We start from the raw sequence: 23,748 nt of genomic DNA, 5'->3' as shown, positions 1-23,748 counted from the left end.
GGAACAAAAGGCTACCTAGATAACTATACCAATTTTGTTGGCAATTGGTCAAGAGTTACGGGATAGCAGTAAAATATTTGAGTTGTTGGAAAACGGGGTTTCAGGAACCTTAAAGAAAGCAGTGGAAATTCTTAGATTGAGTGTGGCCAGTATATTTTTGTATACCAATTGAAACTTAAAAATTGGAATAAGATCAAAAGATGTTGTGGAAAAATCCTAAACATGGGGGCAAATGAGAGCAAAGTGATTCCCAGAGGAAGCCCTTTAGGGTGTATCTTAACACTCTGGAAAGAGCTGGTGGGCTGTAGTGGTAGTGAACCTAAAAGGGAACTTGTCAAACTTTCCACTTAGTTGTGGCCACTCTATAGACTTGATGGAGGAGTGAAGTGGCCAGCAAATGGTACACTGGACTATGAGACTCTATTACAGTTCATGCTTTTCCTTAGGCGGGAACAGAAGTGGCAAGAGGTGACTTATGCTGATATGTTTTTCACCCTTTGAAATCACCCTGGGTGGCAAAGGGATTGTGGGATTAGGCCTCCATTTGATCCACTGGTATTGGCTCTTGAGAAGGATAATAAAGCTAACAGGGAAAAGCTGAAACGGTGTTGTAGCACGTGCTCCATGCAACAGAGATCTTAGAACAAGGGACAGTAGAGGCACTTTTAGCACCCCCTAGAAAGCAGGAAGGAGGCAGGGTAGAGGAACGAGTAAAATTGGAACCCTCACCAACTTTAGCCTCCCCTAACTTCTGGTTCATCTGCCCTGGGAAAAACAGTAATTGAGGGAGGGGTTTCCCCACCAACTCCTGAATTAAGGGAACCATGGAGGCTTTACCCACCGTTGCCTAGTAGTGATAGGGAATGGGATGAATCTGAACCAAGTCCTGAGCCTTCCCTGCAAGGTCCAATAGCATCAAGGGCCAGAAGGTAAACCAGACTTAACCCACCCCCACAAACAACTAGAAAGCAAACTAAAGGAGTCATACAAGCACCCTTAAGGCAGGCTATAACCTCTAACGGGGAACCAAGGGTGATTAAGGTCCCCTTTTTCTCAATGGATTTTGAGGCTTGGGAAAAGACTGCTAAGGGTTATCAGAGTGACCCAACAGGGGTTGCTAAAAGGGTAAAGTTTATGGCTAAGCAGCATTTACCTGATTGGGCAGACATGAAGTTACTACTTGATGCCTTAACAGAAACAGAGAAGCAGTTGGCTTTGAAGGTAGCCAAGGATTTAGCTGAAGATGCTTGTGCACCAGCACAATAGGATATCAGAGATGTATTTCCCCTTCAGGATCCGATGTGGGATCCCAATGAACCCGATGAATGGGCACAGCTTAAGAGATACCAAGACTTTTTAGTGAAAGGACTAGAACGAGCAATTCCTACAACCATAAATTGGTCAGCCTTATATGCTGTTGAAGAAGGTCCCTCTCAAACACCTTCTGAATTTTTGGATCACCTGCGGGACGCGGTGCAGGGATATACCACCCTGGACTCTGGATGGGATGAAGGAATACAACAACTAATAAATTTATTTTTCAGACAATCCACAGGAGATATCAGGTGGAAACTTCAGAAGATCCAGAGCCCAAATAGCTGAGACTTGGAGACTCTATTGGATGAAGCATGGAGAGTGTTTAGTAATCGGGAGGGAGGATATAAACCAGAGATGAAGAAATTAGTAGCAGTAGTAAGGGAGGGAGAAAAGGAGAAACGTGAGCAAGACCTGCCAAGACAAGGACCACCCCGACTGGGAAAAGATCAATGTGCAATTTGCAAGAAATTTGGACACTGGAAAAACCAGTGCCCAGAATGAAGAAGAGGTGATGAACAGAGAAAAAGCAGTTGGGGGTGGAGGGAAAGGGTGGTTGCTCATGTGAAGGAGGACTGAGGAGGACAGGAGGGCCCTACCCTAGGGGACCCTCTGGTTGTAGTTAAACTGGGGAACAAGGAAAAGGAAGTGGAATTTGTAGTGGAGACAGGGGCAACATTGTTAGTGTTGAATAAAGCCCTAATACCTCTAACAAATGATTATGTTATGGTAAAGGGGGCTACTGGTCAATCTGAAAGAGCATATTTCTGCAAACCATTAAAGTATTAATTGGGAAAGCAATGGGAGATTCATCGATTTTATATATGCCGAATGCTCCATCTGCACTTTTGGGCAGGGATCTGCTAGAGCAGCTGGATGCAAAAACAATATTGAAAAATGGAGAAATTAGTTTGGAGGTAAAGGACCAACAACATGTGGAGCTGTTGAGCCTAATGTTAATAACCAAAGAAATTGAAACTGTAAGTGAAGAAGAGAAAAACTTCAAGAAGATAATGGATCAAGTATTCCCTGGGGTATGGGCTTCTAATATACCAGGGAGAGCAAAGAATGCATTGCCCATACAAATTAAGCTCAAGGAAGGGGAACGACCAGTAAGGGTTAAAAGATACCTCCTAAAGAAGGAAGACAGAGAAGGGACTAGCAAAAACATAGAAAACTTTTTGCAAATAGGACTGTTAAGAGAGTGTCAGTCTGATTTCAATACCCCCATTTTGCCAGTAAAGAAGCCTGATGGGTCATAGAGGTTAGTACAAGACCTAAGGCTGTTCACAAAGTAACTGAAGAATTGTATCCAGTAGTTGCTAACCCTTATACCTTTTTAACTCATTTTTCACCTGAACTAACCTGGTTTACCATTTTAGATTTGAAGGATGCCTTCTTTTGCCTCCCTCTCCATGAAGCCAGAAAGAAAATTTTTGCATTCAAATGGGAGAACCCCAAACTGGATGGAGGAAGCAGCTCACATGGTGTGTATTACCACAGGGGTACAAGAACTCCCCCACTGTATCTGGGGAGCAACTTGCCAAGGATTTAAAGTGTTGGGAACCTCCACCAGGAGAAGGGCAGTTGCTCCAGCACGTGGATGACCTCCTAACAGCCACCCAGACCCAGGAGACACGCGTGCACTGGACGGTAAGCCTCCTAAACTGTTTGGGCCTGCAGGGCTATGGAGTATCCCAGAAGAAAGGCCAGATGGTGAGGCAAACAGTCATTTACCTGGGTTATGAGGTGAGTGCTGGTCAAAGGACCTTGGGGCAGGGTGGCAAAGAAGCAATATGCCAGACCCCGAGACCTCAGACACTGAAGGAACTGAGAACCTTTTCAGGCATGACAGGGTGGTGCAGCCTATGGATTTCTAACTATGGGTTACTTGTTAAACCTCTATATGCCCTGATCAGGGAAGGGAGCAGAGATCTTCAGTGGACAAAAGAAGCAACCCAAGCCTCCGACCAACTAAAGAAGGCCCTCATGTCATCTCCAGCTCTAGGACTTCCAGACGTGAGTGAACCATTTTTCCTGTTTTCCCACGAAAAACAAGGGATTGCTCTGGGAATATTAGCACAGAACTTAGGCCCGTATCAGAGAGCAGTGGCCTATCTCTCCAAACAGCTGGACACGGCAGCTAAAGGATGGCCAGGGTGTCTCAGAGCTGTTGCAGCAGTGGCAGTGAACATCCAGGAAGCACACAAATTCACCCTGGGCCAGAAAATGACTGTGCTGGTATCCCACACGGTGTCTGCAGTCCTTGAGGCAAAAGGGGGACATTGGCTCTCCCCACAGAGGTTTCTGATGTACCAAGCTATACTAGTAGAACAAGATGATGTTGAAATTGTGGTAACTCACATTGTGAATTCAGCTTCCTTCCTCAGTGGGAGTATGGGAGAGCCAGTGATCCATGACTGTCTGGAGACCATTGAAGCTACTTTCTCCAGCAGACCATCATGCTGTTATTTCACTTACAACTTCTTCACCTTTAAGTTGTCTTTTTGTGTTAATAACCTTAGACTGAGTTAAATCATGTCATATCTATAACTTTTAAGAATGTTCATTTGAATTCTGTTAAATTAAGGCCCAAATATTGTAATGCTCAGTTACCTTCTTGAATAAGGCTAAGTTTTATTAAGTAAATTTTGGTAGATTTTATAAATGTTAAGTTTCAGTTTTACTTAGTTTGAACAATGATCTATTCCAGCTTTTTATGGATCCAGTTATGTTCAGTATTAATAGTGATTGAGTTCTCTTGAGAGTGCTTTTTGTTCTACTAAGGTGATAATGAAATTATGTTTATTAATTTGAAATCCTTTTAGGGCTGGGTTTTATTGAGTGCATCTTGTTAAGTTCTATTGATGTTGAAAGGAATTTATATCAGGTTTGAGTGTTATTTAATCTGAGATATCATAAATTTTATGAGTGAGCTGTTCAGTGTTTCCTTTGTTGCATTTTTTGTGTCATAAATACATTCATGTTTGTATTCCTGTTTTTATAGCCAGCTTTTCATATGTTTTACCATCTTTTGGTGTAATTATCTACAAGACAGGTGTCATTTCAGGATCCTTCTTTTGTTCTCCAGCTGCTCATGTATCTCTTAGACCAGACTACCCCTCTAGCTGGGCTCTGCACTGGGGCTCCATGGTTTGACCCAGTGCTGCCTCATGATTTTCAAGTATTTTTCAGAGTTCCAGGAAATGATATCTCAGCTTTGTCAGAAGTCTTCTCTAAACTGATGGTATTGTGACATCTACTCTAAGCAATCAGATGCAGTCCCAATTATTATTACAGAACCACTCCAACAGTTTGCTGTGTTTAAAGCATCTCCATGCTGAGGAAATTCTGGAGGAGACAGCTATTGGATGGTTCATTAGTCTTTCACCCCTAGACCTTTACTCCTAAGTGCTATTCTTAGGAGCCTTGTTTAAAATTACATTTAGGGAATTCTCTCCCACTTAGAGCTTGGGTGGTGGCCAGGCCTTAGCTCTGCCTAGACGGGAATTTGCCAACAGACCCAGATGTTTTCTGCATCAAAACTAGATTTGAGTTGCTTTGACGTTGCAATTTGACCCTCTATACATGACAGTAGAACTATTTTTAAAGGGAGCTTGGGAATTATGATCTGGAAATAATTATCCAAGTCCCCACTGAATCGAGGTTTGTCAGCTGTTTGCAGACTCTGGGATGATGGTACATTATTTCAGAGATTTCTATTTATTTCATTCCACCTATGTTGTTAGTTTTGTCTGCTATTAGAAATATTCCTGATCGTTGTATCCAAATTATTCCTAATTGCTGTAAGTTTCTTGTCCACTACATGTATTATTTTGCTACGATGTTTCCTCATACTCATAACAAAAGACATACATCTCATTAAAAAAAAAAAAGAGGAATGAATGCCTTAAGAACATTCAAATAATGCAATATGTACATGAGAAATTTGGATGACTAATCATTTTGAATCATGCAATATTTACATTAGAAACTTGGAAAAAAGATCATCCCATCTAAATCCCAATGGAGTGTCCCACAGGGAAGCCTAATTGATTCATTAACTTCAGGAGAAGAGATGCCTGTGTTTTATCAGCAACAGCTCAAAGCAGTCACCTGTTCATTCCATCAGATACTGATCAGCTCTGAAGCAATGAGGCCCAGTGGAAAGAGAAATAACCTCATCCCCTTGCAGCCTTTGTGGCCAGAACAGGAACAGGAGTAGGACTGCCAAGACACAGCTGTGCCTGGAAACTGACAGAGGCAATTGGCCAACAAAAGCCTCATGGCATCATCATGGGACAGTGCTCCTCCCAACCTTCTTCAGTCCTTCCCTGTTCCAGCTCCAGGAGGACATTCAGTGATGTCCAAGATCAACATTTCCAGCTAATGGACCTTCTCCTACTTCTCAGCTAATTGGAAACAATGGCCATTTCTTTCCAGTTCCCTAAGAGATATTGGACATTATTCTTTTGTTTGCTCATGCTGCAAAACCCTGTGTCAATGACTTGACAGAATTGGGTAAGTTTTGTTGATTGTAATTGCTCTTTCATGTATCTTATCTCACATCTAACAGATAACCAGTGATAACCTTCATGAGATCATACCCTCCCAAGAGTGAGCTGTTTCAACATCAGAACATAGGAGCCTTTTTTAAATGAACAAAAAGGGGGAGATGTCAGAGACAGGTAGAATAATGATAAAAGAAAGGCCTGATGAAACCAGGCCTTGTTCTGCTATATTAACAACTGGCTTGTCATCTCTTCTAAGGGCAGCTAAGCAGTCACAAGTTCCCATGTGAAGTTATTTTGAGAATGAGATTTGGTGAACAATCTGTTCTGAGGGTGAAAAACAAATGCACCTGCAAGAACAAGGGATTTGTCCCATGAGAATCAGTGAAGAGAATAGGTAACAATACAAACAATACAACAGAGAGATTTGATGCACAAGTAGAATATATTTTATTATCCAACAGAATAACTGGCATAACTAATAATAAGAAATCTACTAACTAAAGTGGCACATTAGGTTTGTCAAACTGTATAAAATAAGTTGTGTGAATAAAAAAAAGAGTTCTTCTCCAGCTCAGCTGGGTTCTCTGGGATTTTGGTTCCTCCCTTCTTTCAGGCTTTGGCTTCCCCCTTCTTTGGGGCTTTGGGTTCCTTCTTCTTTGGGGCTTTGGTCTCTCTCTTCTCTGGCACTTTGGCTTCCCCCTTCTTTGGGGCTTTGGGTTCCTTCTTTTTTGGTGCCTTGCTTTCCTTCTCTGGGATTTTGATTTCCTTCCTCTCTGGGCATTTGGTTTCCTTCTTTTCTGGAGGTTTGCTTCTCTTCTCTGGAGATTTGCTTTCCTTCTTTAGGATTTTCACTTCCTTCCTCTCTGGTGCTTTGCTTTCCTTCCTCTCTGGGATTTTGATTTCCCTCTTTTCTGGAGGTTTGTATTTCTTTTCTGGTAGTTTGTTTTCAATCTTCTCTGGAGCTTTGGTTTCCTTCTTCTCTGGGAATTTGGATTCCCTCTTTTCTGGAGGTTTGTATTTCTTTTCTGGGAGTTTGTTTTCAATCTTCTCTGGAGCTTTGGTTTCCTTCTTCTCTGGGAATTTGGATTCCCTCTTTTCTGGAGGTTTGTATTTCTTTTCTGGGAGTTTGTTTTCAATCTTCTCTGGAGCTTTGGTTTCCTTCTTCTCTAGGAATTTATTTTCCTTCTTCTCTAATAATGCTTTGGTGTCCTTCTTCTCTGGGGCCTTGCTTTCCTTCCTCTCTGGGAATTTAGTTTCCTTCTTTTCTGGATGTTTGTTTTTCTTTTCTGGGAGTTTGGTTTCTATCTTGTCTGGGGCTTTGGTTTCCATCCGCTCTGGGATTTTGGTATCCTTCTTCTCTGGGGCCTTGCTTTCCTTCTTCTCTGGGGGTTTGGTTTTCCCCTTCTCTGCTTTTGGAGGTTCCTTCCCCACAGAGACACCCTTCTTTTCTTTCTTCTGCTTCTCTTTCTCCTTCTGCCTCTCTTCCTCCTCCAAGGCTTTTGTCTCCTCCTCAAGCTTTGGAGCCGGCCGCTTCAGCTCCCTTCTGCAGACAAAACAGAAAACATGGCTGAGAGTCACCACCAGAACCTTGGGCTCACTCGTCCTGGCTGGCCCTGCACTTCATTCCTTGACCCTGAGGCCAGGCAGCAGCGCTAGACCATTTCCGTGAATTCTCCTCAACCCACAGAGGTTGGGAACATCCCAAGGGAGGGCAGTGGTGGAAGGGCACCTCCAGGACCAGCCAAGCCTGAGCCTTGCCATCAGAAGGGCTTGACTGTGCAAGCTCCCTCTCCAGGCACAGCCAGACACCTCCAGCCCACTGCCAAAGGCTGATCCACCAGCTCTCTGCGCTGTGCCTGAAAACGCCCTTTGTCTCTGGACTTCCCAGTTTCAAGCAGAGCACAGAGTGCCAACGTCTGCTGATCTCTCCTGCAATTCTTACTCAGCTCATTCAGCTCCCTTCTCCCTGGGCAGAGCTGAAGCAGGATTTCAATGAGTTTGGATTTCACCTGAGGCTTAGAAGCAATTCACATTGATCAGGATGTCAGTTAGACAGGTAGACCATAGGTTAATGATGATGAGATGCTTCAGCCAGAGCTGATTGTTGTATTGCTTACCATGATGAGCTTCTTGATAGAAGGAAGTGGAGTAAGTGAACTGTTAGAAGAACATCTTGAAACCAGCAGAACAATGGTTAGCACCTGGGCTTGATGTCAATCAGTCACTAAGCAGGGGACCTTGGATGGTGCCAGAGGGTCACAGAGACCTGATGAAGACATTCCTGACTTCATCCCTTGAGACCACTGGCCCAATTGGAGACCACCGACCCAATTCCAGAGAAGAATTGCACAGGTGTGAAGGACTAATGACCTCATTTTAATACAGAGTGGGGAGGGGAGGTGCTGGGGTTGTGCACATGTATTGTGTGTAAGATCCTGGGAAATAAAGAGAGGGCAAAGAACCTTGTACAGCGCGGTCACGCCTTGTAGGGACGACTCTGGTGCCGCCCGCCAGGGTTAATAAACATACCACTTTCTAACTTTAACGAGTTAGAGAGTCACTGTTCGTGAGCCTCGGTTTTAACAACTCATAGCCTGATCCTAAATGAGAATAATCCCATCAGTCAGAAAGCAAAGGCTGCAGGAACTGCTCTCCTGCAAGACAGGCTCTTGTCAGCCAGATTTCCTGCTGGAAGCCAGCTGTGACCAAGCCAGCTGCTGCTGTCTGCCATGGAAACCATCTGAAGCAGCCTCGTCCCTCTCCTCCCCATGAAACCAACTTCAGCCTGGCCTGAAGGAAGTCCTGATGCACAGGCTTGCTTTAAGCAGCCTCCACTCCCAGCTCACACTTTGCCTGTGTGTCCTGAGCTGGGCTGCCCTGCTGGAGCAGAGCTTCTCCTGTGCTTGCCCACTGCTGCAGCTGAAGGGGAGCCCCAAGGACAGGAGCTTTTATGGCTGCTGCCCCACCATCAGGAGAACCCTGGCAGATCAGCACTGCAAGGACTTCATCTGTGGCAGCACCAGCACCCAAACCAAGGTTTGGTCTGTGCCCCACGCCTGCCCACACCACAATGCCACTGTTTTGGTGAAGAAGGGAGATGCTGAAGAAGATGCAACTCAACACCATGGAGCTAAAGACACCTCTAGAGGCAGTGCCAAGGCAGGGCCAGAGCCCAGCTCCCTGCAGGCAGCATCTGAGCCAGGAGGGCTCACCACTAAACTAGAGAAGAAGATGCTCTGTCCCAACAGAAGAAGGTGCTTCCTCTCTTGGGAGCCAGGGAGCCAAGAGTGGCCATCCCTGTGCTGCTTCTGGCCTTTGCTATGCAGCACCTCTGAGCTCAGAGTCCTTGGAGCAGGGAAGCCCTGCAGGGACAGTAAGCCATGGAGAGCAGGAACCCATGGAAGGCTTACTCACCTCTCCCTGAGAGGTGCCCCAGAGCCACAGTTGATCTCCTGGGGGCTCGGGGAGCAGCTGGCACGTGAGGCCTCCCCGGGCACCAGCACCTCGCAGCTGGGGCCTCCCTCCACGTGGCACAGCGCCGTGGCACTGGAGATGCTGTTGAGGTGGCCAGAGAAGGGCAAGGAGACCTGCTGGCTCTCTCCTGGCTGCAGCACACCTGACACTGGCAGGATACTGGAAGCCTGCATGGAAGACAGGAGAGATGGAGGTGTTGAGCATGGAAATGGATGCAGAAGAGCAGCTTGGAGCAAAGTGCAGCTGCAGCCAGAGGGGCCTATTCCCCAAACACTGCCAGAATCACCCTGATCTCATCCTGCATCCATGCCACTGACCAGTGCAGGGACCATGGGGAAAATCTTCTCCCATCCTCACGGGTCAATGCATTCATGAGTACATGACATGAAAGTGAACTGGGATGTCTCCTGGCACTAGAAATTCTCTCTGATGCACAACTTGCCTTGAAAAAGTTTCAAAACTTACTGCTTTTAGAAAAGGAGGAGACTCAGAGTGAGAGCTGAGCAAAGGACTCCCAGCCCAGCTCATCTGACTCCTGAGGCTCTTCCCCTCTTTCTCTGATTTAAATGCTGCTCCCTCAAGGTGCTACAGCAAAAGCTCCTGCAAAACCTTCCTCTGGACCACCTGAGGAGTTGCAGGGGGAGCAGTGCCCTCCATAGGGGCTGCACAGCATCCTTGGGCAGCCCCACAACGTGTCCTGCACGGCCTCTCCAACACCCAGCTGCTCCAGCAGCACTTTGTGCTGGGCCTGCAGGGATGGGAGGCCCCTCTGTGGCCAATGCTCAGGGCCACCAGTGGCACTGGCAGCTCCAGCCCTGCTTGCCACACTGACAGTGTGCAAGGGAGACAGATTCCCTCTTCCCTTCTCCGCTTCCAGGGCAGTGTGCGGTGCGTCCACGCAGCACCTGAATCCCTCCAGGCCTGCTGGGAGGTGAGGGCTTGCAGGAGCTTGTGGTGGCACCTGAAAAACAAGCCATTCCCTATGCCTGCAGGAAGAGACAGCCACTTTGCCAAGTCCCAGTTTGTAAGACAGCTTCAGGGCCAGCAGTGCAAGAGCAGCTCTCGGGTGACAGCAGAGAGCTGCAAACAGGGAGTCTGGCTGGGCTGGGAAGAGGGCACATGGAGATCAGGACTCATCCCAACTTGCTCTGCCAAGGAAGCTGCAGCTCTTCCCATCATGATGCAGATGAAAGCCTCATCTTGCATTGGGAAGGCAACAAGGCAAAAAATGCCACACTCAGCACAGGCCTGTAGGATCTGAGTGAGCTTCTCCAAGGAAAACTCTCCTATTTCTCCCTCCCACTCCCCCATGTCCAGCCACTGGCCCTGCTGCCCAGCCACTGTCAGGGCACAGGACAGCAGGGCAGCAAAAAGGGAGCTCAGCAGGAGCATGACTTGCTGGTGGCAGGCTGGGGAGGCAGCACAAGCAGTAGGTGTACAAGAAAATCTACCTCTGCTCCTGAAGACTGGGTCAAATCCTGCTCTTCAGTCAGGGCTGTGGCTGCCTCCTGCTTTCCAGCCTTGAAGTGCCTCCATCGAGACGCTGGGCAATCCAAACATGTTCTCATCTCCTTTGGTGGATGGGGAGTGAATTGAGGTGGGTGAAGCTCATCTCTGGAAAAGAAGATAACTGTGAACAGGGACCTGCAGTGGGAGGGAGGGACACCTGCACCAGCAGCTCCTGCTCAGGATGCAGCCCCTGGCTGGCTGCTGGCACCTTGAACTGAGAAATGCTTTGATCCAGCCCTTCCCAATCCAGGCTGGAGCAGGTCTGCTCTAAAGGCAGCCCAGGGATGACACTGAGCTGCTGCAGCAGCTGCAACTGCTTGCACTGAGGAACTGCAGAGGACAGGGATGAACACCCTGTGGGCATGCAGAAAGCACAGTGGGAGAGGAAAAGACAGAGAAGGCAAGCAAAAAGGGCAGATTTGAGACATCCGGGGCAGACCCAGGCAGTGACAGCCAGCACAGCCCCCCCAGGGCCCAACAGCAGAAACTCTGCAGCTCCACCAGGTATTTATCAGGAATGTTTCCCTGACACTGCTGGGGGCTTGGCTGACATTTTCCAACACTCCCAGGGGACTCAGGTGGCATTCTCCATGCATACAGACATACATACATAGGCTGTAGTGCTGGGATCCTGCCAGACTCCATCAGCCTTGGGCTTGGGGAGGTTTCTGCCAGCTGTCCAGAGCTCCATAACTGTTTTCTCTGTCCCAGGAAGCAGGCAAGAAACATTTTTAAAAAAACCCAAAGCAAACCACAACAGGGAAACCTAAAAATCCTTCAACAGCTCAACCCTGCTCTAGTTATTTCTTTAGGGACAGCTACCACTCTCCAGCTGAAATGCTGGGCTTTTGGAGAAAAAAGGAAAAGATAATTACATGTTCACCTCCAAATTTAAAAGGATCAAGGTAAGAGAACCTTTCAAACAACAAATTATTGTCCCAAAGGTAAAAGCTTTGCAAGAAATCTCTAGTTCAGACCAGGCTGACAGTTAAACAACTGGTTCCTCTGGTGGGGAGAAGCCCTCCTCTTTAAGGTAAGCAGTCTGAGAGTTGAAAGCAACTGTTCTGTCAAACCTCAGGCTCCCTGGCACAGCCTGCCTTGCCTGTCCTTCCTCTTCACTGATTTACATGCAGTGCCACAATGGCCCAGGTTCAGATGTTTGGTGCCATTCAGGGAATTTGGCATTGTCATTTCCTTATGTTTTAATGTAAGTTTCAATCCTTGCACCCACTCTTCAAATGCCAGCTTTCCTTTCGTTGACAGAAAGCTCAAGGTTGCCAGAAGTATTCTGACATCCCCTTTTGTGCTCAGAGAGATGTCATTTCCAAACAGATGTTTCCAAAGTTAACAGCATTTTCAAGAGTAATGCACTAAAGTGACCCTGGATTCCAGCTCAGACCAACGACATTCTGTGCCAGACACTGAGATTACCACCCGTGAGGCACGAGCTGTTTGTGCCACCCATCCCTCCTGGCCTTCTCCACAGCAGCCTGTGCCTGTTTTCCCCGGCAGAATCCCTGTGCCCTTTGCAGCCTGCCAGGAGCAGCTGCACAGAGGCACACATCTCCCCTGCACTCACCAGTGGGTTTCTCTCATCCCCAAACACGCCGATGAGAACATTGGTGCGATGCGTGCCCAGCGCCTGCACTTCCACCAGCACTGGGATCTCTGCAGTGCTGTGAGGCTGGACAATCCCACAGGGCCTGGGGCTGGAGTAGAGCACAGCAGCGTCCTCCTTGCGTTTCTGCAAGAGACACAATGAAATGCAGCTTCAGAGGCACCTCTGAAGAAACTTTACACTCCCTAACATCCACCGCAACAGCAACTGACACACGTGTTTAAAAATGCCCAGGACAAAGGTAAAAGGCACAAACAAGATGCAAGAATTGTAGGCTTAGCATTCCCAGGGGATCCTGCAAGGAGGCTGCCAGCACAGGCACTGGTGTCTGTGGATGCAGCAGCTTTCACAACCCTCTAAGATCTCCCACAAGAAAACACCCTGAAGACTAGAACATAAGCTGTTCCCTCAGCAGGTTAAACTGCATCCTCAAGTTTACATTCGGGTAGGATCCTGTTCTCAGCAAATCTTTAAGACTGAATAGAAACCAGCAAGGTCATGTCCAAATCCTTTTTTCCCCTAATAAGCTCCTCAATAATATTTGACAGGGGGAGGTGGATGGGATGCCAAACCTGTTCAATGAGCCCGTAGCAGCCAGGCAGGTGGCTGGGATTCCTAATCAGGAACTTCTTCTCATATGGCACCTTCAGGAGGCACTCATCATACTGCAGCACGTGGGGGGACACTTGCAGCTTGGGAACGAGACATCTGGACAAAGAGATGAGCCCAGGGGAATTAGAGATACTGAGAGAATGGAGAACATTTACCCTCAAAGATTGTGAGATGGAGCATAACACACTGGTCACTGTCAAATGGACATTGAACAGCCCTGCAGTGATAAATTGCCTTCTACATCTTCCCACTCCAACAGGTCTTGTCAAGGAGGGGCAAACCCTGAGAGGCAGCACCCAGAGGCTGCCAAGTGCCCCAGGCAGAGCACTTTGTCCCACAGCTGCCTCAGCCCCTCCTTTCCCCAGGAAGGCTTGCAAGGACTCCTGTAACAGTCCCAGTGATCCATGAGCTCTAGGGGAGCCTTCCCAACAAGGAACAGAGCTCACTAAGGCTCAAGGAACACACAACTCCAGTGCCCAGGAAAAATGACTCCCTTCTCTGCCATGGTGCTGTTGCCCTGCCTGGGAACTCAGCTGCTTGCCCCAGCCTTGGAGGGCACGAGACACCAGCTGCCCTCCAGAGTGGCTGATCAGCCCCTCCCAGGCCCTACAGCTCCCTGGCTCCTTCCCTCCACAGCTCCAGGCACTGACTGTCCCCAGCCCACCTGCTTGACAAAATGGCAGCCCAGGCACTGCCTGGATGGCTCTGCCTGGGAGAGGGAACAGTCCCAGGGAACTGCATCCCTCCTGGCATTCCACTGACACCCACAGCAGCACAGCAGGATGGAATTCTGCTGCAGCAACAACCACTTTTGCTCTCAACCCTGAGAACATTCAAGCTCAGAGTGGGAAGCAGAGGGAAGGAGAAAATCTAGAGCTGAGCTGCCACATCAAGGGCTGCTTTCCCCTCCTGAGACCTTGCCCTCAGCACTCTTGCTGGCAGCCACTTCCCCCCTGCCACGTGCCCTCATGAACAGAACCAGAGCCTGGCTCTCAGCAGGCTGCTTGCTGTGCCCCAAACCAATGCACGGTGCTCGCACCCAGCACAACTCCACCTCTTGCAGCAAGAAGGAGAGGAGGCCCTGGGGAAATTTGTTCCACCTCAAGCACCAAAAGCCAGGCCAAGAAATGATCTCATTCCTGGTGCCTTCAGAAAAGGGCCCAGGACCCTGCTGGGCTGGGAGCAGGGCTGCTTTTCACCACAGGCTGCTGTCCAAGCTCTGCTCTTCTCATGCCCAGCTGGCACAACATGAGCTCGTGAACCAGCACTTCTCCTTGGCAGCTGCAGCCAGCAAAGCCTGGGCAAGGCAGGGGCTGGGGGAGGCCAGGGAAGGGCTGGTACCTGGCTGTGATGACCAATGATGCCACTCCCTTGCCAAAACCCTCCAGATCCACCAGCATCTTCCTGTAGAACTCCATCACCGAGTTGGAACACAGGGTCACCTGGTGGAAGAGAAGAACAGGAAATTCTTCCTTACAAAAGCTCATTATCCACGTGTGATATCCTCCAGTCCTTGAGGGAAGATTTTGTCTTAATTCTGCTGCTGCTCCATGTGTAGAGCACAGTCTCAAAGCAACAAAAGCCTTCTGGCAATAGCAGATGTGTTAAACACACCTTGCTATCAGGGCATAGCTCAGCTACATTAAAACATTAGACTAAAGCTCTACACACCACTGTATTCAAATTAAGGCCCCAATTTCTCATCTGACTACAATGACATAAATGCAGAAGAAATCTGACTTGAACACAACAAGTTCAGCTTTACAGCAGGAAGCTGAGGGCAAAGTGTGGCCCAGCAGGTGCTGGGCAGTTCATGGCTGCAGAGTTTTTTGTCTCCACTGGAGATTCCTGCAGTGAACACAAATCCTTCTGCTCCCCAGGAGAGGGGAAATCACACCAAGAAGAAAAGCTAACTGCTTTCTACAATGACATCCCTCTAACAACCACCTTCTGCCCTCATCTTTGCTCTGCCCACTTGCAATCAAATAAATGGCTCTCAAGAACACAAGAGTGACTTCTGGCCTTGACCATATGGTATGTGACCTCAGCATATGATTTTGGAAAGAAAACAGTGCTCCTTGAGGAACACCCCGAGTAAGGCAGCTGGCAGAGGCCTCAGAGCAGTGCAGATCTCTCACTCACACCATGCTCAAAGCTGCAGCAGAGCTAAAGCCCTCCCACACTGCAGTGCAGCTGCAGCCCTGGTGCTGAAGCGTCTCTGGCTGGACTCTGCCCGTACCTGGATGTCCTGGTGTCCCTGGGGCAGGATGGTCCCTCGGCTGGGAGTGATTGTAAACTCCCGGGGCTCCACATACAAGTGAATGCCCTTCCTCCAGGCTGGGTCACTGTGGCAGCGGATCTGATCGACGCTGTCCACGGCCGGCTGCGTGCCATCGAACGACATGCGGAGCTGGAACGTCACGGGCACCGGGGAGCTGTTAGTGAGCCGGCAGCGCTGGGTGTAGGGAAAGCCTAGGAAAGGACACCAACATCCATTGAGGCTCCCACTGTGGCATGACTCCTGCTGGGAATGGCCTGGCACGATGAAAGTGGGACTGGAGTTTAGCTCTGGATTATCTGAACTACAGCTCAGCCAGAAGCTGCATGAGGAATGAATCGTCACTCAGTTCCCTCTGACACAGATTGCAGACTGCAGCCTTGAAAATGCCCACTCCTAGCCCTGCTGAACACTGCAAGCTTCTCTCTTGGCGATGGGGAGGAGCTGCCTCACCTGCCCCAAACCAGCACCAGTGATCTCCCAGTGATGAGTGTGCACCCAGACCGAGCATTTCCTCTGAGAATTCAAGCTGTCAAATTCCCTGTTCAGCCTGCCAACACTCCCACCCTTTTCAAGATAGATAAACAGTGAGTCAGCATTGAGAAGAAGCTACAGCAAAAGAAAGTGAGGATGGAATCAGGAACTAGAACGTGAGGCAAAGCAGCCCAATGCAGCTTCTCTCTGCAGGATCTTTAAGGCATCTCTTGGTTTGGGCCAAACAGACTGAGCACGAGACAGCTCAGAGCCCACTCAACTGGGGGCACACCAAGCCTTGCTTGGAGATTGGCAATGAGGAACCAGGTCCCACCTCACCCAACAAACGGGGACATCACACCCATGCTGCTCACTGGGATTGCTGCCTGCAAGGCTTTACCCCACTGGAGCTCTGGGATTTGCTTTCCATGCTGGAAAGCCAGAGATGCAGCCACTCATGGTGGGGATGTCCTGCAGAGCCCGGAGAGCAGCCACAAGCTGCTCTGCAGTGGACATCTGGCTGGGCTGGCAGCTCTGTGGGGAGGAGATTTCTCCCCAGGCCTGCTCACCAAGAGGCACTGGAACACAGATGGGGAGAAAAAACAACTGCAGGTGCAGCCCAGAGCTGCTCTGTGCCCATCCCATGAGCACTGCCAGCTCCAGCAGTGACTCCAGCAGGGAGGCAAGAGAGGCACAACAAGGACAAACGCAGATGGCAAAACCTCCAATGAGACTGAGCTCACGGCATGCAGACAACAGTCAACAGTTCCAAAGAAGCAAAGATACAACAGCTGCCTTCAGCTGAAGAGACCTTAGGAATGAAAGCAGATCCAGCAGGATCAATCTCCTGGTTCAGAACCATAGTTCCATTGGTTGCCTTTCTTGTTTCGTTTCTTCAAGAAGGCAACTTGACAAGTGCCTCCATGGTGATGCAGGGGGGGACAGAAGCAGCTCAGGAAAGGCAAGTAGTTTCCTTAAAAAGTCCATGACCTTCCTTGTTCTGGGTTCAGGCTTGGTAGTGAATGCTCCCCTTGGTCTGGGAAGGGGGATAGGGGTTTTGGGGGTTTTGGCCCTGGGGGTGGGCTTTTCCCTTGGGGGTTTTTGGCAGCTGTGGCGTGATGCCGTGGGCGCTGTGCAGTGGGAGCTGAGGCTGGGCAGGGAGCGGAGCTTCCCTTCCTCCCGCTCGGGGATGGGAGCTCGGCCACGTGCTGCTGCGGGAGGTTGTGTGCTTGGCCCCGGCACTGCCCTGGTTGCAACTCAGCCTGGCACCCACCCTGCCTGCCTTCCCCGCTGCTGCCTGCTGCTCTCAGGCACTGCCCACATCCCCCTGCCCTCTGTCCCTCTGCAAAAGGAGCATTTCCCTCCTTCCCTCCTTCCCTGCCGCTGCCGGCTGGCAGGGGATCACTGCCCTGCCAGAGCCCACAGCTCCTCCTGCTGGGATCCTCACTGCACCAAAGGGAAAAAACGGGACTTGGCAGCTGGCAAACATCTGCTCTTGTTCTCTGGGCTCTCCTGATATAGTCTAGGAAAGAACTGTTATTCCTTTCCCCATCGTTTGAGCTCTGTAATTTCAAAGGTATCATCATTTGGAGGGAGGGGCTCATCTTTCCATTCCAGGAAGATTCCCACCTTCCTTGGCAGACATCTGTCTTTTCAAGCAGGACAGACACCAGAAAATCCTGACTTTCTATGCCTTGCTTCTGTTTGATCTGACAATGGCCAAATGCTCCCTGCAGCACCAGCAGCCCTGCAGTTCCCACCCTGAAGAGGCTGCTGGGGCAGAGCAGGAGGGAGGGATGCTTTTCCCTTGGAAGGCACAGATCCCTCCCGCTGTGTCCCAGCCCAGGCAGCACTCACCAAAGGAGATGTCCCCAAAGTCGAGCTCAGGGAGGTCGAAGTGCAAACTGGGTCCAGTGACGCTGCCCCTGCATGGCGAGGACAGAGCAGGAAATGCCTTGGTTCAAGGAATTGCAAAGCTCCGGCTGTCGTGGCTCGGGGGCACAAACCTGGTGTCAGGGCACCGTGCCTTTCAAACCAGCACACACCATGTGCTCAGCACAGTGCCCCTGGGCACAGGAGGCAGCTAAAGCCAAGTGGCCAGCAGCCAGCAGCCACTGATGGGCTCTGGGCACAGGGCAGGCAGGAAAAGCCCCCGGGATGCTGCTGGTCCCATGAAGGACCCTGAACACACAGCCAGACATGGCTCCGGGCCTCAGTTTCCCCATCTGCAATGGCATGGACATCAAGGTGTCCCCACAAACTTCTGTAACCAGCCCTGCCAGCCACAGGTTCCTGCTTTGCTACTTCTTAGCTGGAACTGCTGTTCCCATGGAGGAGCTTTCTCAGCAGAGTTTGACCCACACCATCATTACAGACACAGTTCTGAGCCATGAACCCAGGGCAGCCCCAAACATCCTCTGAAAAGAGCAGCAACACTTCTACACAGGGGACAGATGAATCCTAGAGGAAAGGACCAGCTTGCCAGCAGTGCACCAGCTGGCACAGCCAAGAGCAACAGCTTCAACAACCAAACAAGGGGGTCCTGAATCTAGCACAGCACCTCACCTGTCCTTGAAATCAGCAGACACACTGCAAAAGTCACCAACACCCACTGAAAGCAGCACTTGGAGCTGCACAACACTCCCCAGTTGATTTCATGGCTGATGCCAATTCATGCCCACTCTGCCTTGTGGTTAAAAATCCAGGCCCAGTGACCTGTGCCTTCTGTTGGATTCACAGCACTGCCCCTGGCTCTGCTCCACACATCTCAACAAGAGACACCTGCCCTTGCTCAAGGAGAAAGCTGCTGATGCACAAACATCCCATCACCAGTTAGGGGAGGGACAGAGGAGAATCAATTATTGGATGGTGGAAGGTTCCCTCTTGATCTCCAAAATAAAAAAGCAGCACTTTTCCTCCAAGAACAAAGCCATCATCATTCTTTCTCCACTGGGGGCAGACCTACTCACCACTTTGCTCTTGCTAAGTAATAACTTCCTTGTTCTTGTTCATCCATCTCCCTTATCTTATTGTCATAATCCAGTGCAGATTGCTTTCATTTCTTCACTGCCTTGCCCCAGTGCCTCCCAAGAGCAGCAGCCCAGCTCCAAAGCTGCAGAGCAGCCAGCATCAGCTCTCCTGCTCCCACTGCATTATCCTAGCAGCACATGGCTCAGGCTGGCAGGGACAGGGCCTCGCGCTGCTGTGGTGCTGAGCACTGAGCTCTGCCTCCCCTATCATCACCCCTTGTCCCTTGTGCTGGGCCAGGATGATCTCTTGCCATGGCACCAGCCCAGGGGATGATGCCCAAGTCCTTGGCACAGTTCCTGCTGCACAGTTCCCTGACTCCCACATCAGCCCTTGCCTGGCTGTGCACAGGAGGCACCAGAGCCCTCTGGGCACAGCAGCAGGGAGCACAGCTTGTCCCCCACAGCATGGCCATGAGAGGGGAGGTGAGGCTGCTGCTGCCCATCTGGGATGGATTATTAACAGAAGTTTTTAAAAGCACTGCTGCTGCTGCAGAATGCCCCAGGCTGGCCCATCTCCAAAGCCCTGGGGGCCTTGCTGGCTGTTCAGCTGGGACATCCCAGAGCAGCTGCTGCCCAAAGCTGATCCATCCCACTGCCTGCCATGGCCCAGGGCAGAGGGAGATCCCTGCAGGGAGGAGTCATTCCAGCTCCAGGTACCACACAGGGCAGGAGGCATCCTCCCACTAAAGCAATGCCAGCATCAGAGCTGAGATGAAGACCTCAGCAAACACCTTTTCTCTCTGCTCCACCCCAACAGGAGGCAGGTGGGGCATGTCCCAGAGACAGCTGCAGATGTGCCCACCAAGCTCCCAGGGTCCTTACTTGATGGTCAGGATGGCAGGCGTAGGAGATCCAGCCAGACTGAACCGGAATTCTTCCTCAAACCTCCCCAACACGGTGGCACTGAAGGAGATCTGGAGAGTCTGGCTCCCACCTGCTGCAATGATGCCCTCCTGGGGTGCCAACTTGAAGCCCAAGCCCACCTTTGTGGCCGAAGGGATGTAGCTGAAGGGAGCATCAAGAGCTCCTTGGTTGATCAGGTTCACCTGCAGCAGCAAGAAAGCAAAGTGGAAATTCGTGTGGAATCTTCCCTTCTTGGGAGTTATTGTCTAAGGATGCAATGAACAGCCACAAAAGGCAGAAGATGCTTTGTGCTGCTGAATGGCAGAAGTCAGAAGATACAAGAGGACAAGTTCTGCCTTTGGGTTTTCATGCAAAGCAGTGGCAGCTGCACAGACCTGCAGTCAGCCTGGGGTTATCCCATGGACACAGAGCAGTGCACCTCTGGGCAGCATCACCCAGCTCATGGAGACCTGGCCCTGAGAGCAACGTGGGGTGATTGCAGCTGCCTAGTGAATCAGCACTGAGCTGCTGCTGCCCCAGCCTGCACAGCTCCAACAGCACCATCACCTCATTCACCTTTTCCCACACCATGGAAACAAGACATTTATAATGAGGCATCAGCAGCAAAATGTACACACAGCACCATCTTTTGGTATAGAAAACTCGTGGTGTCTTTCTCTTCTACAGTCAAGCTTTTGAAAGTGTTTGCCCTGATGCAGTGCCTCATTTCCTGCCTCTTTTCAGTTGCTCTTTCATGAGTTTTTTACAAGCTTGACACTACTGGGGGGTGGACGCAAATAGGTAGAAAAATCCTTTGCTTTTTTCCCAGGAACACTTTTCTCTTTCCAGAGCCAGAGATGCACCAAGGCTGAAGTGTGGGACTGGTCAGCAAGGGACAGAACTCCCAAGGCTTTCCTGGGACTTCCAGGAATGAGCAGGAGACCCTTGACTGGAAGCTGTTGGCAGTGGACTGAAGCTCAAAGGCAGCCAGTTGGTTCCAGCTGCTTCTGCAGAGCCCAGTCCAAAGGTGCCTTGTGTCTGGCACTGCCACAAAAGCCTCTGAACATGCAGCTTTTGCACCCAGTGCTGGTTGCACCTGCCAAGGGCTTGTTTTGCAGGAAGCCTCCCAGCTGATCCCTAAGGAAGGCTGCCCAAAAGCAGGGGCTGGGCCTTCATGAACAACAGACACACCTTTCTGACCCCCCAGACTGGACTAGCACATCAAATATTCCCTGCTCACAACTGCCCAGCTTGGCAGGAATTCCACAGCTCCACCAGGCTTGCTGCTGCCTCAGGAGCCATCAGCATCCATCCTAAGCCCTGCTGCTCACCTCACAGACATGGGGGGTATTGACAAAAATGTCCCCAAGGTCCAGAGTGTCACAGCTGAGCTCAACCAAGGGTCCTTGGCCTTCCCCTCTGAGGTGCAGGGGCAGCCTGCTCTCACGGCCTGGGGAGAGATGTCCATTTCAGTACAAGCATTCCCTCTGTCACACTGTCTTTTCCAGGCTGCCTCAGTGCTAGTCCCTGACTCTGAGCTGGATGCCACCAGCTCCTGATGCTGCAGGACAAGATATGGACCCTTCTCTTCCCTCAACAGATATCCCTTGGGGCTGACTTCTAATTCCTAACCCATTCCTCGGGCTGGTTTCCAATTGGAGCCACCAGTTTGCTGAGTTTCAAACATCTCAGGGGTCCTGGAGGGGCAGACCAAGCAGTAATGGGTAGAAATTGAAGGAAAGGAAATTTAGGTTAGATATTTGGGATGATATTTTTTCCTGTGAGGGTGGTGAGACACTGGAGCAGGTTCCCCAGGGAAGTTGTGCAAGTCCCAGCCCTGCAAGTGTTCAAAGCCAGGCTGGATGGGGCTTGCAGCTACCTGCTCTAGGGGGAGGTGTCCCTGCCCATGGCAGGGGCCTTGGCACTAGATGATCTTTAAGGTCCACTCCATCCTTAACATCCTAGGATTCTGTGCTTTCCTTCCCCTGCACCTAGAGGAGCTTGGAAATCCATTCAGTGAAGGCACAAAGCTCATCCAGAGCTGGGCAATTACCAAACTACCTGGCCCAGCAGCACAGGACTTTGTTGCCCAAGTCCTCACCTTCTGACCCTCAGCACTGGGCTCTGTTTCCACAGACTGAGAGCTGCAAGGTGACAGCTCCCACACAGGGAGAGAAGCAGCTGCTGGCCAAGGCTGCTCCTTCTACCAACAGCCTGGGCTCAGTGGGGCTCAGCCACCTCTGCTCTGCTGGTGTCTGGCCAGTGGGAGCTGATCCAGGCTCAGGGAGCACATTTCTAACCCAGCTCCTGCCACCTGATGATGGATCCATGTCCAGTGGAGCCATCCTGGAGGCCAGGGGCCTGCAGGGGCTTAGTGCTTGTTCACTAAAGCTGCTCTGCTCTGCAGCTCTCTGGCCTTTGAGGAAATGCCAGCAAAGGCATGGCATGAAAACCTCTCCCTGCACTGCCTGGGCTGTGCTGGGATCAGGAACCCAGACACAGCACTCTGAGCCCTGGCCTTGCACGGGACACTCCCTGGGAGCTGCAGGGCCACTGGGGATGTGCCAGCACTGCCCTGCTGGCCAGGGACTCTTCCCAGCACTGCCAGGGCAGCCCAGTGGGCTCAGGCTTGCACCATGGCTGCACTGAGGGGGAGAGAAGCAGGGCAAAGGAGCTGCACCTGAGATGCTGCAACAAGCCACACTTTGATACTCCACTGCTTCCAGGGGTTTGAAAGTCATCTTAATTTTGGCCAAACCATCCGGCTCGATTTCTCCCTCCTACAACAGAAACAGCAAAACATTTCTCTTCAAACTTCACATTTCTTGTTTTCAATCATAGTCCTGTCAGCCTTTGTTTAGAGCATCAGTGATGAGTGAACAACACAAGGAGCCCAAGGAAACCCTGCAAAGGCAGCTCAACACAGTGCTGGAAGCTCTCAATGCTGGTCAGGTCCCACTCTCCACAATTTCCTACTGCTCTGACACAAGCTCTTGCTCACATCATGCTGCTGTCAGCTGCAGTGGGAAGTAACTGCCAATGTGCACTGGTGGCTCTTCACAAGGAGAGATCATGATCCCCTCCCCCAGAAATAAAAATATTAGTTTAACCTGTTTTGAAAGAAAGCAGAGGTTGGGATTATTCTGGGCTTTACTCCAAGGGGAGAAGGGATTTTGCACTGTGCAGACACCAGGCATTCATCATCTCTCACAATGCCAGTGCTCAGAATCAGGGCTCTGGCTGCTGGCAGCACGTGGCAGTTTGCTTGCACAAACAGAAAAGGAAAAGGTTTTCTGTCCCTGTGTTCAGGAGAACTCAAAAGGCCCAGTGAAACCTTCCAGCCTTGTGTCCAGGCTCACAGATGGCACTGGAAGGCAGACTCAGAAATAGTGCAAGGCTGGTTACAGGAGGCCATTGGCATTTCTGGGATTAACCTTGGGCTGAGTTTGGCCTCCTTTTTCCAGCCAGCCATTGCCAGCTTCAGGTCAGTGTGTGAGCTGGCAGTGCTGCAACAGCCTCTGCTGAGCCCCACGTGTGGGGGCAGCCCCTGCCTACAAGAACTGCTCCCTGTGACACTGCAAGGACACGCGCAGAGTGCCCTGAGCTCCAGCCCTGGCAGCAGAGCTCGGCTTTGTCAGGCTCCCAGCCCTGCCTTGAGCCTGCAGGCCAGAAATGCTTTGAGCATTTTAGCATTTTTAGGTGAGCTCTGCAGCTGCACCAGAAACTTGATGCCCTCCCTCCCAGCATGTGGGGCCAGCTGAGGATCTGCCAAGTGACCACAGCCAGGGTTGGAGTGGGTGGGAGGAGAAAGAGGGAGAGGAGGAAGAGGAGGAAAGTGAGGTTCTCAGCTATCACTTACCATTGGCTTAATGAAAGAAACGTCATCAGAGAACATGGGGTCCTGGTGCACCTTTGCCATCTCCCCCGAGGCTCTCAGGAGGGCAGCACGATCTTCACAAGAGCCCTTCTCCTTCCCTGTTTCTTTCTCCTCCATTAATTTTTCCAGGCACAGCTCTCTCTGTGACTGCCCAAAAAGACTCTGCCTGCAGCCAGAGGAGAGACAAAGCCAGCAGGTCATTTAAT

At 50.4% G+C, this 23,748-nt stretch overlaps 2 protein-coding genes and 1 long non-coding RNA gene across 3 annotated transcripts in view; all 3 read right to left on the bottom strand.

The window, feature by feature from the left end:
* Positions 1–6,251: 6,251 nt before the first annotated feature.
* LOC135302253 (neurofilament heavy polypeptide-like) lies at positions 6,252–9,298 on the bottom strand. Its single transcript, XM_064422661.1, has 2 exons — positions 9,243–9,298; positions 6,252–7,371 (listed from the first exon to the last, which is right to left on the bottom strand). The coding sequence occupies exon 2, from the start codon at positions 7,155–7,157 to the stop codon at positions 6,438–6,440; it is 720 nt and encodes a 239-aa protein (XP_064278731.1). The 5' UTR covers positions 7,158–7,371; positions 9,243–9,298; the 3' UTR covers positions 6,252–6,437.
* Positions 9,299–9,349: 51 nt separating this feature from the next.
* On the bottom strand, positions 9,350–12,298 carry LOC135302252 (uncharacterized). The gene is made up of 3 exons (XR_010363955.1): positions 11,422–12,298; positions 10,754–10,916; positions 9,350–9,469 (listed from the first exon to the last, which is right to left on the bottom strand). It is a non-coding gene; the product is annotated as an uncharacterized LOC135302252 (long non-coding RNA).
* Positions 12,299–12,386: 88 nt separating this feature from the next.
* Positions 12,387–23,748, bottom strand: part of LOC135302359 (hydrocephalus-inducing protein-like) — a 29,473-nt gene continuing 18,111 nt past the window's right edge. The window contains exons 7-16 of the mRNA XM_064422729.1: positions 23,525–23,708; positions 22,346–22,445; positions 20,997–21,115; positions 19,645–19,868; positions 17,651–17,718; positions 15,281–15,513; positions 14,383–14,483; positions 13,002–13,137; positions 12,438–12,555; positions 12,387–12,400 (exon numbers count right to left, since the gene is read on the bottom strand). Of these exons, the coding sequence (XP_064278799.1) occupies positions 12,387–12,400; positions 12,438–12,555; positions 13,002–13,137; positions 14,383–14,483; positions 15,281–15,513; positions 17,651–17,718; positions 19,645–19,868; positions 20,997–21,115; positions 22,346–22,445; positions 23,525–23,659 (1,248 nt within the window). The 5' untranslated portion in view covers positions 23,660–23,708. The remainder of the gene's footprint in view (positions 12,401–12,437; positions 12,556–13,001; positions 13,138–14,382; positions 14,484–15,280; positions 15,514–17,650; positions 17,719–19,644; positions 19,869–20,996; positions 21,116–22,345; positions 22,446–23,524; positions 23,709–23,748) is intronic.

This window comes from Passer domesticus, chromosome 6, assembly GCF_036417665.1.
Source record: "Passer domesticus isolate bPasDom1 chromosome 6, bPasDom1.hap1, whole genome shotgun sequence".
Classification (NCBI taxonomy): domain Eukaryota; kingdom Metazoa; phylum Chordata; class Aves; order Passeriformes; family Passeridae; genus Passer; species Passer domesticus.
The sequence above is the reverse complement of the archived record's forward strand: the minus strand, read 5'-3'. Positions and strand labels throughout refer to the sequence as shown.